Source organism: Indicator indicator, chromosome 16 (assembly GCF_027791375.1).
Source record: "Indicator indicator isolate 239-I01 chromosome 16, UM_Iind_1.1, whole genome shotgun sequence".
Lineage (NCBI taxonomy): Eukaryota > Metazoa > Chordata > Aves > Piciformes > Indicatoridae > Indicator > Indicator indicator.
The window spans coordinates 14731459-14746575 of NC_072025.1; the positions used below are offsets into that span (position 1 = coordinate 14731459).

Consider the following 15117-nt stretch of genomic DNA (forward strand, 5'->3'; position numbering starts at 1 on the left):
GTCCCTCAGCTGCCTCTCCTCCAGACCCTTCACCACCCTTCTCTGGACCTGATCCAGTCCCTCAATGTCTTCCTTGGACTAAAGGACCCAAAACTGAACCCAGGATTTGAGATGTGGCCTCACCAGTGCCCAGTCCAGGGGGACAATCCCTGCCCTGGCCACACTATTGCTGTTCCCAACTAGAACACTGGTGGCCTCCTTGGCTCCTAGTGCCCAACATTAGAGCCCCCACATCTAGCAAAGACTTCTGTGCCCAAAGAGATGCCTCAGGTGAGTGAGTTCTGTTGAACCAGGCCTTGCAGAGCAGAATTCAATGTCCAGGTTTGGCCTCTTGCAGGTAGGGTCTGACATGACCTGCTCAGCTCAGGGAGAGGAGATGTTCAGTGTCAGAGGACATATTTCCAGGCAGGAGAAAGGGATAGAGAGGCCAGGAAGGTTCTGTGAAGCCAAAATCAACTCAGCTTACTGCAGCTGGAATCCCAACTGTTTCCAGCTGTGCTGGAGAAGGGTGTTGTGCAGAGGAGCTGAAATGAGGAGTCCTTCTTTCAGCTGAGGTGACAAAGAAGGGTCCTTCATAGACTTCACTACAGCTAGTTAGAAAGTGGAGCCTACTCAAGGTGGCTACTACTGCTTGCAACAGCCTTGTTATAACATAGTGAACCCTTTAGTTTGCCTGTGGGATGAGTTGGAGCTGCTTGCAGAACTGAAATAAAATGCTTCTTGATAACCCAGCTGTTTGCTTGTGTCACTTGTGGCCTTGCTTAGCACAGGACACCTGAGCCTTGCCCAGCAGAAGAAGGAGAAAGGCTTCTGCCTGCTGTCAAGGGAAGCTGCTGCTGGGGCAAGTCTGAAAGCTGTGTATGGCCTTTTTTTTTTTTGTTTCTTCTCTTTTTTAGGAGGAGAAAGCCCTAAAGTGAAGGTGGTGGTGCTGTGCTGGGATCCCCTGGGTTTGCTCAGACTGATGGAACAATCTGCTGCCAGGGATCAGCTGGAGACAAACTGCTTCCTTATCAGCACAGGCTGGGCTTTGATAGCAACCAACCTGTGCTGGGTGATGGCTTAAACGGGAGATGTTTGCTTTCTGATCCCTGTGTGGGTGTGGATACTTTGAGTAGATGCAGGAGGAAGCTGCTGCCATCCTGGCCTCTGGACTCCAGCTGCACACCTTCTGTCTCACCCCTATGAAACCCGTGTTGGGAAGCTGGATCTTTCTAGGTTCATGACTTGAAGGCTTTTGCCTGGCCTGGTGTTTCAGCTTTTTTACAGTGCAAAACTCCTTCTGGTCCCTCTCCATGCCTGTCAGCTCCTCTCTCCTGAAGAGGCATCAATGCTGCTATTTATCCAGACACAGCCACGCACTTTAAAGTGTCTCTGCCCTTCCCTCTTTTATTCTAGACAGCAACAGCCTGGAAAGGTCTCCCCTTGGGATCTTCCACAATCTCCCCTTGGGATCTTCCAAGATCTCTTCTTAGCCGAATTCCCTTTGGATTATTTAATATGCCAAGCAGCTTGTGCAAACATTTTATACCTTCCTAGTGTTGAAGCAAGGGGGCTAGATGGGAGGAGCTGTGGGGACTTGACCTCAGCCTCACTTTCTTTTGTAGTGGAAGTCAATCCTTCAGTGTTTCCCAGCTGTAGAAATGGGGTCAAAGGGTGACTTTTATTTTTTTTCTGCTCACAGATGTAGTCAGAGCTCTCCAGGTGTGGCTCTGCAATGGTGTTAAAATAAAGACTTTCACTTGATGCCTCTCCCAAACCAGAGCTTTGTTGTTTAGGGCTGTGGTGAGCTGTGGGAACTCAGCACCACAGCCTCCTTCTGCAAAGGGCTGGGGGTGGATACCAGAATCCCAGACTGCTTTGGGTTGGAAGAGGCCTTTCACAGGTCATCTAGGTCAACCCCTTCCTCCAGTCAGCTCCACCTCTGGGGATCCTTCTGAAGTTTAAACCAAGGAATCTGTTTGGAGAGCAAGTTTTGGACAAGTTTTTCCTGGCTCCAACTTGCTTTTGAGGGTGGTTGGTTCTGTTTTGACTGACTGCTTTGTCCATGGGGCTTTGAAACCCACCAAATGCCCTGAGAAGCCTGGGCCAGGCCTTCACAATGCTTTCCATGAAGAAATTGTTCCTTATATCCATCCTAAACCTGCCATGGGGAAACCTGGGGCCATTTCCTTTTGTTCTGTCACTTCTTCCTTGTGAGAAGAGACCAATTTCCACCTGGCTCCTTTCCCAGAGCCAGAAGGTCTCTCCTCAGCCTCCTTTTCTCCAGGCTCAACAACCCCAGGTCCCTCAGATGCTCCTCACCACTCCTGTTCTCCATCCCCTTCACCAGCTTCACTGAAGTACAGGTTCAGTGCTTCAGCCTGTTTTGGAGGAGAGGTGCTCCAGCCTTGTGCTCATCCTTGATTATCTTGAAGGCCTTTTCCAACCAAAATGAGGATTTTGTAGCAACTTAACCCAGAATTCTTTTTTTTATTTATTTTTTTTTTAAATGTGAATCATTTGAGTACATCACTGAATTGTGAAGGCCTCTCTCCAGCTGAAGAAGAAATCTGGCTCCTTTCAAGCTCAAAGATTCACTCTTCCTGTGTGTAGAGGGGCTGCAGGACCCTGGGTGGTGTGTGTGGGGATGATGTTAAGGGCTAGGAACCATGGGCTGTGTTTTAATTAACTTGTCAACAACTAATTTCACCTGAAGAAGACAAGAGGACTTCCCAAAGCCACTTTAAACAACCCAAGAAAGGAAATGGAGAGGGTTCAGCTTCTGCAGTCCCATCTTGCATGCAGAGCCAGATTCCTTTTCTGCTCAGAGGAGTGCTGAAGGTGACTAAAGCCTTGTAATGATTAGCAATTAGCTCTGAAGTGATTAATTGTCACAGCTGGTCTGTGGTAGGACATGGCACAAATCAGCAGAGGTCAGTGCAACAGTTTGGGTGAGTTTGCTCTGGGCATGAAAGCAAGCTGATGGCTAACCAAGAATGTTCCAGTGCTTCTGAACAGTCACAGACCAGAGGGTTGAGGTGGAAGGGACCTTGGAGATCGTTTAGTTCCAACCCCAGTGCCAGGGGCAGGGACACCTTCCACTAGAGCAAGTTGCTCAAGGCTCCATCCAACCACCTGGCCTTGAACACCTCCAGGGAGAGGGCATCCACAACCTCCCTGGGCAACCTCTTGCAGTGTCCTAGCCCTGGCATAAATGAATAAAATGAGCAGAAAGCTTGGGCAGCTTTCAGAAGAAAGGTCTTGAGAAGACTTCTTTCTGCCTTACTCTATTTACCAAGCCGTGGTGTTGCCATTGCAGCAGTTAGACCTTGGCAGAGGCAACCAGACACAACCCCCAACTTCTACACCTGTGTGATTATCAAAAAGCTTGGCCATGTTCCCTCACGGGCAGCTCTGTGGTCCAGGTCCATGGAGATCTCTCCAGTGGGACTACCTCCAGCTGCAGCCACCAGGTGACATCTCCCCCTTGTCTGGACCAGGGTGAGAACTCCAAGCTGTTTCCAGGGCTTCCTGTCTGCAAAATCCCAGTGCAGCAGCAAAGGAAAAGGAGGAACAAGAGACGGAGCACAGGAGCAGAAGTGTGCTCTGGTGGCCAACAAAGGCAATGGTCTCCTGAGGTGCAGGAAGTGTTGCTCAGCAAGTTGAGGGAGGTTTGGTTCTCCTCCCACTCTGGGGGGGCCCTGGTGAGGCCATAGCTAGAGTCCCAGGTCTAGTTCTGGGCTCCCCAGTTCAAGAGACAGGGAACTCCTGGAGAGAGTCCAGTGGAGGCTCCAAAGAGGAGGGAGGGCCCTGGAGCATCTCTGTGAGGAGGAAAGGCTGAGAGCCCTGGGGCTGTTGAGCCTGGAGAAGAGCAGCCCCAGAGGGGATCTGAGCAATGCTCAGCAAGAGCTGAAGGGTGGGGAGCAAGAGGCTGGGGCCAGACTCTGCTCAGTGGTGCCCAGTGGCACAAACTGCAACCTGGGAGATTCCACCTGAAGAGGAGAAACTTCTTTGGTGTGTGGTTGCTGGAGCCCTGGAGCAGGCTACCCAGAGAGGTTGTGGAGTCTCCTTGTGTGGAGAGCTTCCAAACTCCCCTGGCCCTTGGGATCCTGGGCAAGCTGCTGTGGGTGCCCTGCTTGAGCAGAGCTGAGCAGATGATCTCCAGAGGTCCCTTCCAACCCTCACCATGCTGAGATTCTGTGAACCTCTCCTGGAAATTTCTTCTAGACCAGCTCTTTCTGGGTAATGCCTAAAAACCAGCAGCATGTATCCACAGACAAACCTTTGTCTCCTTCAATCCCACATTTTCCAGGCACTTGGGTTCAGTGTAAGGCTGCAGAACCTGGATAGCTGAGGATTTCATCCCCTAAATAATGTCATTTTAAGGCTAAAAAAAAAAAGAAGCCTTAAGAAGCCCTTGGAAGAGCCCTTCCTTGTGCCTTCCCCAGGGAATGCTGGCTCTTGGTTTAACCTGCTGACAAAGCCATGTGTGCCACCAGCTCCCCAGTGTCAGCTCCCTGATTGGTCTATAAGGCAGACCTGAGGACTGCCTCTTGCTTTGGAAATCATCAGCACTTGGCTCCCTTTAAACCCCCCCAGATAAGGCATTTTAAATATTCCTGATGGGGGTGGGGGGGGGGGAAAGCAATTTGATCAAAAAGAAGCTTTTCAGGACCTGGCCCCTGCTTTGAAGCTCTGTCTACAAAGTTCAGTGCAAAACCTGCTTCTGCTCTGGAGAAAAACCTGAAAGAAAAAACCTTTTCTCAGAGAGCAGTGGTGAACAAACTTCTTCTCGTCCTCATCCTCACCTCACCCCTCATGTTCAGGAGCACCACAAACCCTGCCCAGCCCCACAGCCTAACACCTGTGAGGTTTTTCTCTCTGCAGAGCTTCTGGCATGAAGGACAGGAAGGTGGAGCAGAGCCCAATGACAGCCAAGCTGATGGCCATGCAGACCCCCATGGAGCCCAGGGTCTGCAGGGAGGAGGGGAGCAGCAAGGGGGCCTGGAGCTGGTCCTGTCGCTCAGCCATGTCCATCATGATGGCCTCCATCTGGAAGTGCGTCCCCATGATCCCACAGACGTGGAAAACTTGGTGGCTGTGCCCTGCAAGAAAGCCAAAAGCTGCTTGAGTCCACCTCCAAACTCCCTGAGTCCACCTCCAAACTCCCTGAGTCCACCTCCAAACTCCCTGAGTCCACCAAGAAGCTTCTTGGCTTCATGAAGAAGCTCCTTGGCTTCACCAAGAAACTCTGAGTCCACCAAGAACATCCTTGTTTTAACCAAAAAAACTCTTTGACTCCATCAAGAAACTCCTTGAGTTTACCAAGAAAGGCCTTAAGTCCACCAAGAAACAATCTGAGCCCATTAAGAAGCTCTTTGAGTTCACCAAGAAGTTCCTCAAAGTCCACCAAGAAGCTCCTTGGACTTCATTAAAACCTTCTGTCCAGCAGCCATTGCTTTCAAATATTTATCCTACTACTTTTTTTTTTGGCTGTGCCACCAGAGCACAGAGATCTTCTTTTCCAAAAAGCAGCTGGGTGTGATGGAAGCAAGGGATGTGTCCTAATGAGGCCACAGCTGGAGTCCTGGGTCTAGTTCTGGACTCCCCAGTTCAAGAGAGACAGGGAACTACTGGAGAGAGTCCAGTGGAGGCTACAAAGAGGAGGGAGGGCCCTGGAGTATCTCTGTGAGGAGGAAAGGCTGAGAGCCCTGGGGCTGTTGAGCCTGGAGAAGAGCAGCCCCAGAGGGGATCTGCTCAATGCTCAGCAAGAGCTAAAGGGTGGGGGGCAAGAGGATGGGGCCAGACTCTTCTCAGTGGTGCCCAGTGACAGGACAAGAGGCACTGGGCACAAACTGCAACCCAGAAGGTTCCACCTGAACAGGAGGAGAAACTTTTTGGTGTAAGGGTGCTGGAGCCCTGGAGCAGGCTGCCCAGAGAGGTTGTGGAGTCTCCTTCTCTGGAGAGCTTCCAAACCCCCCCTGGCCCTTGTGATCCTGGCTCAAGCTGCTGTGGCTGCCCTGCTGGAGCAGGGGGGTTGGACTGGGTGATCTCCAGAGGTCCCTTCCAACCCCCACCAGGCTGGGATTCTGGGTTTGAAGCCCCATTCCAGCCTCCCAGCCCCTGGCAGTGAGTCAGGAAGGCTCCCCCAGCACTCACCGATGTAATCAAAGTGTCCTGGGGCAAGCCTCTCTGGCAGGTGGCTGGCGAAGATGAAGCAGGTGAGGAAGGCCAGGAAGGTGTGCTTGTAGTGGAGCAGGATGGAAGCATCTGTGCAGCTCTCTGCTGCACACTGGTAGAACTGCAGCAGCAGAGGGGTGTCCCCACAGAGGCACCATGCAAAAGGAGAGAAACAGTCAGAGGACTGCTGAGACTGGAGGAGACCTTTGAGATCATCAACCCAACCCAACCACTCAACTGCAGCTCAATACCACCACTGCTCCTAAGACACCTCCACTAGCCCATGCCACAGAATCACAGAATCAGTAAGGTTGGAAAAGACCTCAAGGATCATCCAAGTCCAACCTGTCACCCTAAACCTCATGACCACTAAACCATGGCACCAAGTGCCACATCCAGTCCCCTCTTGAACACCTCCAGGGATGGTGACTCCACCACCTCCCTGGGCAGCACATTCCAATGGCCAACCACTCTCTCTGTGAAGAACTTTCTCCTCACCTCCAGCCTAAACCTCCCCTGGCACAGCTTGAGGCTGTGTCCTCTTGTTCTGGTGCTGGTTGCCTGGGGAGAAGAGACCAAACCCCTCCTGGCTACAACCTCCCTTCAGGTAGTTGTAGACAGCAATGAGGTCTCCCCTGAGCCTCCTCTTCTCCAGGCTAAACAGTCCCAGCTCCCTCAGCCTCTCCTCACAGGGCTGTGCTACAGACCCCTCCCCCATCCTCATTGCCCTTCTCTGGAGACCTTCAAGTGTCTCAATGTCCTTCTGAAACTGAGGGGCCCAGAAGTGGACACAGGATGTCCCTCAGCACCACACATCCATGTGGCTTTTAAACCCCTGCAGGGATGGTGACTCCACCACCTCCTGTGCATCCTGCTGCAGTGCTTTGGAACACCACAGTTCTAAAGGAAGCAGAGACATTCCCTAAGCCACATCATCCCAGCCAACACCCTGGTGGTGCAGGAGCCAGGGCTCAGCTCAAGGTCTTCAACAGAACATCAGCCCCAGAGGGGATCTGCTCAATGCTCAGCAAGAGCTGAAGGGTGGGGGGCAGGAGGATGTGGCCAGACTCTTCTCAGTGGTGCCCAGTGGCAGGCACAAACTTTAACCCAGGAGGTTTCACCTGAAGATGAGGAGAAACTTCTTTGGTGTGAGGGTGCTGGAGCCCTGGAGCAGGCTGCACAGAGAAGTTGTGGAGTCTCCTTCTCTGGAGAGCTTCCAAACCCACCTGGACACTGTGATCCTGGGCAAGCTGCTGTGGGTGCCCCTGCTCGAGCAGGGACCTCCAGAGGTCTCTTCCAACCCCCCTGTCACCTCCATTGCATGCAAATCCCAGCCCCACACCTCCTGCCCTTAGACATCACTGCAGCAAAATTCCCACCTCACTCCAGTCTGGGAACTGGAAAGCCTGCAGCTTTCCAAGGCAGTAACTTTCCAGCCTGAGCTTTGAAGTGGAAGGAATTTGCCTGTCAATAGGTGCAGGAAAAAATAACCCAATCCCTTTTCCTGCCCGAGTTTGTTTGCCTTTGAAAGACTTCACAAAGCTGGGATGAGTTTTCCCCAGATACATTTCAGCCTAGGCTGGAGCAGCTGAGGTTTCTCTGCACCCAGGGAAGGTGCTGGGTGCTGTGCCCAGGGGCAGTGAGAGACATACCCTGTAGAAGAGGGGGATGCTGTCGAACAGGTAGGGGTACACAAAGGCCAGGGTGCGGGAAGCCTTGCTGAACCTGGGCTGCTCCACCTCCACAAACCTGGGGGAGAACAGAGGAGGTGGGGTCAGGGGGCACAGGACAGCAGATGGGGCAGTCTGAGAGCAGCCCTGTGGAGAGGGTCTTGGGGGTGCAGAGCTGGAGATGAGGCAGCACTGAGTGCTCCCAGCCCCAGCCGTGTCCTGGGCTGATCCCCAGCAGTGAGGGCAGCAGGGGGAGGAGGGGATTCTGCCCCTCTGCTGAGACCCCACCTGCAGTGCTGGGGCCAGCTCTGGAGTCCTCAGCACCCCAGAGACATGGACCTGTTGGAGAGGGGCCAGAGGAGGCCACAGCAATGCTGGGAGGGCTGGAAGCCCTCTGCTGTGAGGCCAGGCTGAGAGAGTTGGGGTTGTCCAGCCTGGAGAAGAGAAGGCTCCAGGGAGATCTTCTGGTGGCCTTTCAGTGCCTAAAGGGGCTGAGAAGAAAGCTGGGGACAGACTTTAGAGCAGGGCCTGTTGTGAGAGGACAAGGGGTGGTGGTTTGAACTAAAAGAAGGAGATTGAGACTGGAGAGAAGGGAGAAACGTTTAACCCTGAGGGTGGTGAGAGCCTGGCCCAGGCTGCCCAGAGGTGGGAGATGTCCCATCCCTGGCCCCATTGCAGCTCAGGTTGTTTGGGACTCTTGAGCAACCTGCTCTGGTGTCAAGTGTCCCTGCTGCCTTGCAGGGCAGCTGGACTAGACGAGCTCTAAAGATCCCTTCCCACCCAACCCAGTCACTGATTCCATAATTTTCTGGCTCACCAAGCAGCCATTTAGGGTTTCAAAACTTCCTGAGAAGTTGGTTCCATTTGGTGCAGCAGCTCAGCAATCCTTTCTTCAGATGTGCCCCTGCCAGACCCTGCCCTCCTCACCTTGCTGCATCCTCCTCTGCTCTAAGCCATGCTCCTGGTGACCTTCACAGGGTGCATCAAGAGGCTGAGCATATTCTGCTGCTGTGTTGGGCCACAATGTTAAAGCTCAGCAGAAGTCAGGAGCCCTTCCCTTGTCTGGACTTCCCTGAACAGATCAGATGTGATTCTTATCTCTTTCTTCTAGAGTGACCCCAGTCCCAGGCAGCCAAAGACCCTCCCAGCCCCTGGAGACAGCCCTGCCCAGGGTGTGGTTGGTGGAGCAGCCCCAACAGCATTGCTGAGCCCTCTGCAAGCTGGGCAGGAGCAGGAGTGCCTGGGCAGGTCCCCTCCAAGCACATCTGATCACTGCCCATTGCACAACGGGGTTCTGACTCTGCTCCCATCCAAGCCTCCCACCTTGGATGGACCTTTTGGCTGGTGTGACTCAGCTGAGGGTGAGGCCAAAGTGATTACAACCAGTCAGCAGGACCCCAGGGTAGGACATGAAGTGGCCCAGATGCTGGTGGCCTCACATGCAGCTCAGGAGTGGCCAGATCCACTCAGTCCCTGTCCCCAGCCCAGCAGGATGCAAGCCTGCCACAATCCACTTAGACAAAGGTGAGAAGCACCACAGCAGAGCTGGGCACAAAACCAGGCACCCTCTGCAGCCCCACCAGAATGAGAGAGGAGAGGAATTGGTCTCAAGGAAGGTTGAGGGTGCACAGGAGGAAGAATTTCTGCCCCAAAAGGGTTGTCAAAGCCTGGACCAGGCTGGCCAGGAGCAGCTGAGGGACTTGGGGTTGTCCAGCCTGGAGAAAAGGAGGCTGAGGGGAGAGCTTCTGGCTCTCTACAGCTCCCTGAAAGGAGGTTGGAGTAGGGTGGGGTTGGTCTCTTCTCCCAAGGAACAAGTGACAGGATGACAGGAAACAGACTCAGGGGAGGTTCAGGTTGGATAAGAGGAAACAGACCAGGGGAGGTTGAGATTGGACATGAGGAACAATTTCTTCCCCTTGAGGGTTGTCAAGACCTGGCCCAGGCTGCCCAGGGCAGTGGTGGAGTCCCCATCCCTGGAGGGGTTTCAAAGCCCTAGAGATGTGGTGCTGAGGGCCAGGATTTGGTGGTGACCTGGCAGTGCTGGGGGAATGGTTGGACTTGATGGTCTCAAAGGTCATTTCCACCCAGAATGATTCCATGATCCTCTGACAGCTGCCTGCTTTTCCTGTACCTGTACTCAGAGCTCTGTAGCAGGGAGATGCTGACAAGGAAAGCTGCAGATCAAGAATTAGCTCTCAAACAACCCCAATCAACCTGGAACTGATCTCAAGCTGCTGAGACTTCCTACAAGTTATCTTCAAGTGGTAAGGACTATGGTTAGCACCTGACCAGTGAGCTTCCTTTGCTAAGTGAGACAACAAAGAGAGGCACAAGACAGGAAAGAAGGAAAGAGAAAGAAATGAGGGATATAGGAAAAAATTCCAACTGGCATCATCCAGCTGGTGAGGGGTGAGACACTGCAACAGGCTGCCCAGGGAGGGTGTGGATGCCACCTCCCTGGAGGTGTTCTGAGCCTTGCTGCAAACTCATGGATCCCTCCTGGATCCCTCAGTGGATTCATAGAATCACAGAATGGGTTGGGTTGGAAAGGACCTTGGAGATCATCTAGTTCCAACCCCTACACCTCCCACCAGCCCAGGTTGCTTAAGGCTTCATCCAACCTGCCCTTGAACACCTCCAGGGAGGGAGCATCCCAGCCTGCCTGGGCAACCTGTTCCAGAGCCTCACCACCCTCACTGGAAAGAATTTCTTCCTCATCTCCAGTTTAAATCTGCCCTGCTCAAGGTCAGATGCATTGCCTCTCATCCTGTCACCACAAGCCCTTGTGAAAAGTCTCTCCCCAGCTTTCAGGTAGCCTTCTTCAGGTACTGAAAGGCCTCCATGAGGTCTCCCTGGAGCCTTCCCTTCTCCAGGCTGTCTACCATGAGTGAAACAAACCCCAGGGCAGGTAGAGAAGGAGCAGAGCCTGGCTGGCTGGGACCCAGCTGCGGGCTCCAGCTGTTTGAGTCGCTGCAGATAAAGAGTTTGCTGCTGCCTCTCAGGAACAAAACTCAGCACACACAAGGCTGCTGCTCATGCCTGGGGAGTGATGCAATCAGCTGCCAGAACCTTGAGGTTCCTCCTCTGCAGAGCTATTATGTAAACACACACACACAGAGGATCACAGATCCAAGGAGTTGTTTAGGTTGGAAGAGATCTTTAAGGTCGTTGAGTCCAACCCCCTTAACCCAGCACTGACAGGTCAGCACCAAACCATCACAGGATGTTAGGGGTTGGGAGGGACCTTGAAGAATCATCCAGACCACCCCCCCTGCCAGGGCAGCATCACCTACAGCAGGTCACACAGGAATGTATCCAGGTGGGGTTTGAATGTCTCCAGAGAAGGACACTCCACAGCCTCTCTCAGCAGCCTGTCCCAGGGCTCTGTCACCCTCACAGTGAAAAAGTTTTTCCTTATGTTCACATGGAACCTCCTCTGCTCCAGCTTGCACCACTGCCCCTTGTCCTATCATTGGACATCACTGAGCAGAGCCTGGCTCTGTTCTCCTGACACTCACCCTTCACATCTTTATCAACATGAAAGAGGTCACCTCTCAGTCTCTTCTTCTCCAAGCTAAAGAGCCCCAGCTCCCTCAGCACCACATCTGCACAGCTTTGAAAGCCCTCCAGGGATGGGGACTCCACCACTGCCCTGGGGCAGCCTGGGAAAGATTTCTCATGTCCAACCTGAACCTCTCCTGGGGAAACTCGAGGCCATTTCCCATTGTCCTGTTTTTGTCTCTTGGGAGAAGAGACCAACCCCCACCTGGCTCCAACCTCCTTTCAGGGAGTTGTAGAGAACCAGAAGGTCTCCCCTCAGCCTCCTTTCCTCCAGGCTGAACACCCCCAGGTCCCTCAGCTGCTCCTCACCAGCCCTGTTCTCCAAACCCTTCACCAGCTCTGTTGCCCTTCTCTGGACACACTCCAGCACCTCAGTGTCCTTCTGGAAGTGAGGGCCCCAAAACTCAACCCAGGGTTCAAGCTGTGACCTCACCAGTGCAGCCCAGTCCAGGGGTGACAATCCCTGCCCTGCTCCTGCTTGGTGGGATCTCCCTGCCAGGCAACACAGCACATGAAATTCCCTTCCAGCTGTTGGGCTTTGGTTGGCATTTTGGGACCACCAAACTCCGCTGATGCCATCAGGCAACACCTCGCCCCAATCCAAAGCCCTCCTCTTCCCCTTCCTGAACTAAAGGCTCCTACTGTGCCAGGAGAGCCTGCAATTGCCAAGCTTTCCTGATTGCAGTGATGAAGGCTGAGGCTGCAGCAGTGCCTGTGGGTGGAGCAGAAGCTTACCTGGAGTAGCAGGAGAGGCTGGTGCTGAGCACGGTGTTGAGCAGGGCGATGGGCACGTAGCAGTGGTGGAAGGTGCTGTCCACCCACTCAGCTGGGAAGATGTATGCTGAGTATGCCAGGGCTGACCCTGCAAGGACAGGAGGTGCCTGCTGAGGGACAGCCCCCACCAGGATCCTGGAGTCTCCTTCTCTGGAGACTTTCAAGACCATCTGGATCCTATGGTCCTGCTCTGGCAGGGGGGGTTGGGCTCGATGATCTTCAGAGGTCCCTTCCAACCCCTAGCATCCTGGGATCCTGTGACCATCAGCATCCTCCTGGGCACAGATGAGAACTGTCACATTGGTGCCTGACATTGGGGGTTCTCAGGAAAGGCAGAGGGGAAGTAAAGTTGAGGAGCAGTCAGCTGGAGCACAGACCATGGAATTGGTTTGGGTGGAAGGCATCTTTAAGGTCATGGAGTCCAGCCAATAACTCAGCACTGCCAGGTCATCACTAAACCATGGCCCTCAGCACCACATCTCCAGGGCTTTGAAACCCCTCCAGGGGTGGGGACTCCACCACTGACCTGGGCAGCCTGGGCCAGGCCTTGACAACCTTCAAGGGGAAGAAATTGTTCCTCATGTCCAACCTATACCTCCCCTGGGGCAGCCTGAGGCTGTTGTCTCTTGTCCTGTCCCTTGTTCCTTGGGAGAAGTGACCTATCCCCACCTGGCTCCAGCCTCCTTTCAGGGAGTTGCAGGCAGCCATAAGGTCTCTCCTCAGCCTCCTTTTCTCCAGGCTCAACAAGCCCAGGTCCCTCAGCTGCTCTCACACAACCTGTTCTCCAGAACCTCCACCAGCCAACCCCTGCAGACACCTTTCCCTGAGGAGCTGGAGGTGTCTTGTGCCACATGGACAGGTCTCCATCCCAGGGCTGACACAAAACCCAGCTGCAAATTGAGGATGGTATCAGAGATGCTTCATGGTCCCTCCCAAGCTGCAGGGAGGTGGAGGAATGGGAGGGGTGGAAACACCACCCAACCAGCCACCATCCCTGCTTGCCTGGTGGGTATAATCCACCTGAGCAGCCAGGCTTCAGGCTTGCTGTCTCCATGCCCCTCAGCTCCTGCTGCCCCAGGGAACTGCCGGGGGTGACACCCCCCAGCACCTCTGCCCATCCTTACCCAGGCTGTACATGCTGAGAGCTGCGTAATCAAAGAAGTAGCAGATGTGCCTGGCATGGGTGGACATGGTGCTGAAGGTGTGGGCACAGCTGGAGGCCAGGGGGTAGATGCAGCAGGTCAGCAGGTAGGCAAGGAGGGGCCAGGCATGGGGGTCCTCAGGGCCACCCGGCCCCCTCAGCCGCCCCACCAGGGTCCACACAAAGTACCTGCAGCAGGGTGGAGGAAGGTGAGCAGCACACCCCTGGGTGTCCCCTGTCCCTGCTCCCACCACCTCCCCCCACGATGGCTGCTGAAGCCCCAGAGGCTGGCTCCTACCAGGCAGGCACAAAGTGAGTCCAGATGTTGAGGGTCTCGTTGGTCATCTGGAAGACGCTGAGGAGACAATCGGCAGCGGAGCTCCTGGGGGGGCGGTACCCAAAGAGGATCCCCTGCTCCTGGTAGCCCTGCAAGGCAAGCACTGGCACCAGGGGGAAGGAAAAGAGGGAGGGAGGGGAGAGAGGGGAGGAAAAAAAGTTGGAAGGGGAGGAAAAAAAGTTGGAAGGGGAGGAAAAAAAGTTGGAAGGGGAGGAAAAAAGGGAGGAAGGGGAGGAAAAAAGGGAGGAAGGGGAGGAAAAAAGGGAGGAAGGGGAGGAAAAAAAGTTGGAAGGGGAGGAAAAAAAGTTGGAAGGGGAGGAAAAAAAGTTGGAAGGGGAGGAAAAAAGTTGGAAGGGGAGGAAAAAAGTTGGAAGGGGAGGAAAAAAGTTGGAAGGGGAGGAAAAAAGGGAGGAAGGGGAAGAAAAAAGGGAGGAAGGGGAAGAAAAAAGGGAGGAAGGGGAGGAAGGCAAGGAAGGGGAGGAAGGGGAGGAAGGGGAGGAAGGGGACCAAAAGAAGGGTACCCACCATTCAGGACCCAGCTGCAAGGACAGAGCTGTGTCCCTCTCCTCTGGGAGGTGGTCCCAGGGAGGGGCTGAGCACTGTCCCAGGGTGGGGCTGGTCACCTCAGCATGCTGCTCCCACCTGTCACCTCCCAAAGTGATGGGGACAGTGCTTTTAGCAGGACAAAAGGTGGTGAGTTTAAACTATGCTGTGAGGCCAGGCTGAGAGAGTTGGGGTTGTTCAGTATGAGGAAGAGAAGGCTCCAGGGAGACCTTCTGGTGGCCTTTCAGGGCTTAAAGGAGCTGATCAGAAAGCTGGGGACAGACTTTTTCTCAGGGCCTGTTGTGAGAGGACAAGGAGTGATGGTTTGAACTGAAAAAGGGAGATTCAGAATGGAGAGAAGGGAGAAATGTTTGACCCTGAGAGTGGTGAGAGCCTTGTCCAGGCTGCCCAGAGAGGTGGGAGCTGCCCCATCCCTGGCACCATTGCAGGTCAGGTTGTCTGGGGCTCTGAGCAACCTGCAGGAGTTGCAGATGTCCCTGCTGACTGCAGGGATGAGCTTGAAAGGTCCCTTCCCACCCAAACCACTCCATGGTTCTGTGAGAACCCCACCAAGCTCTGGGCACAGGGAAGAAGAGCTCTCTGACCTTAGGCACTTGGTTGATGCTCAGCAGCCTGGGTAATTTGAGACTCAGCATCATGCAGGTTGGGGCTCCAGCTCCAAGGGACCTTTCTGGCTCAGCTTCCTTGGGGACAAGCCCCTCTGGTGCCTCACACCCAGCCTGGCCACATCTCACCCCACTCTGAGGAAGCAGTGGGCTGGGACTGCCCCGTGGTGCCTGAGGAGATGGTCCTTGAGTTTAGGAGAGGTGACCTGGAGGAGACAAACCTTCAGCAGGATGTGGCACAGTGTCCCCATGCAAGGACCCAAACCCACACATAAGAAATGCTTCTTGGGGTGGTTTCTGTGGCAT

At 54.1% G+C, this 15117-nt stretch overlaps 1 protein-coding gene across 1 annotated transcript; it reads right to left on the reverse strand.

Annotated features, from left to right (window-relative positions):
• Nucleotides 1-4836: 4836 nt before the first annotated feature.
• Nucleotides 4837-14841, reverse strand: PAQR5 (progestin and adipoQ receptor family member 5). Its single transcript, XM_054387736.1, has 7 exons — nt 14791-14841; nt 13604-13731; nt 13289-13494; nt 12126-12252; nt 7812-7908; nt 6139-6280; nt 4837-5084 (listed from the first exon to the last, which is right to left on the reverse strand). The coding sequence occupies exons 1-7, from the start codon at nt 14839-14841 to the stop codon at nt 4837-4839; spliced, it is 999 nt and encodes a 332-aa protein (XP_054243711.1).
• Between the last annotated feature and the right edge of the window lie 276 nt (nt 14842-15117).

Bases quoted from the DNA above. Each gene is read 5' to 3' on its own strand.
- PAQR5 (XM_054387736.1), bottom strand. From the start codon at position 14,841: ATGCTGAGTCTCAAATTACCCAGGCTGCTGAGCATCAACCAAGTGCCT. The intron at 7,909-12,125 runs GTAAGCTTCTGC...GTTCTCCCCCAG, and splicing joins AGCCTCTCCTGCTACTCCAG to GTTTGTGGAGGTGGAGCAGC. The intron at 5,085-6,138 runs GTGAGTGCTGGG...GCTTTCTTGCAG, and splicing joins AGGACACTTTGATTACATCG to GGCACAGCCACCAAGTTTTC.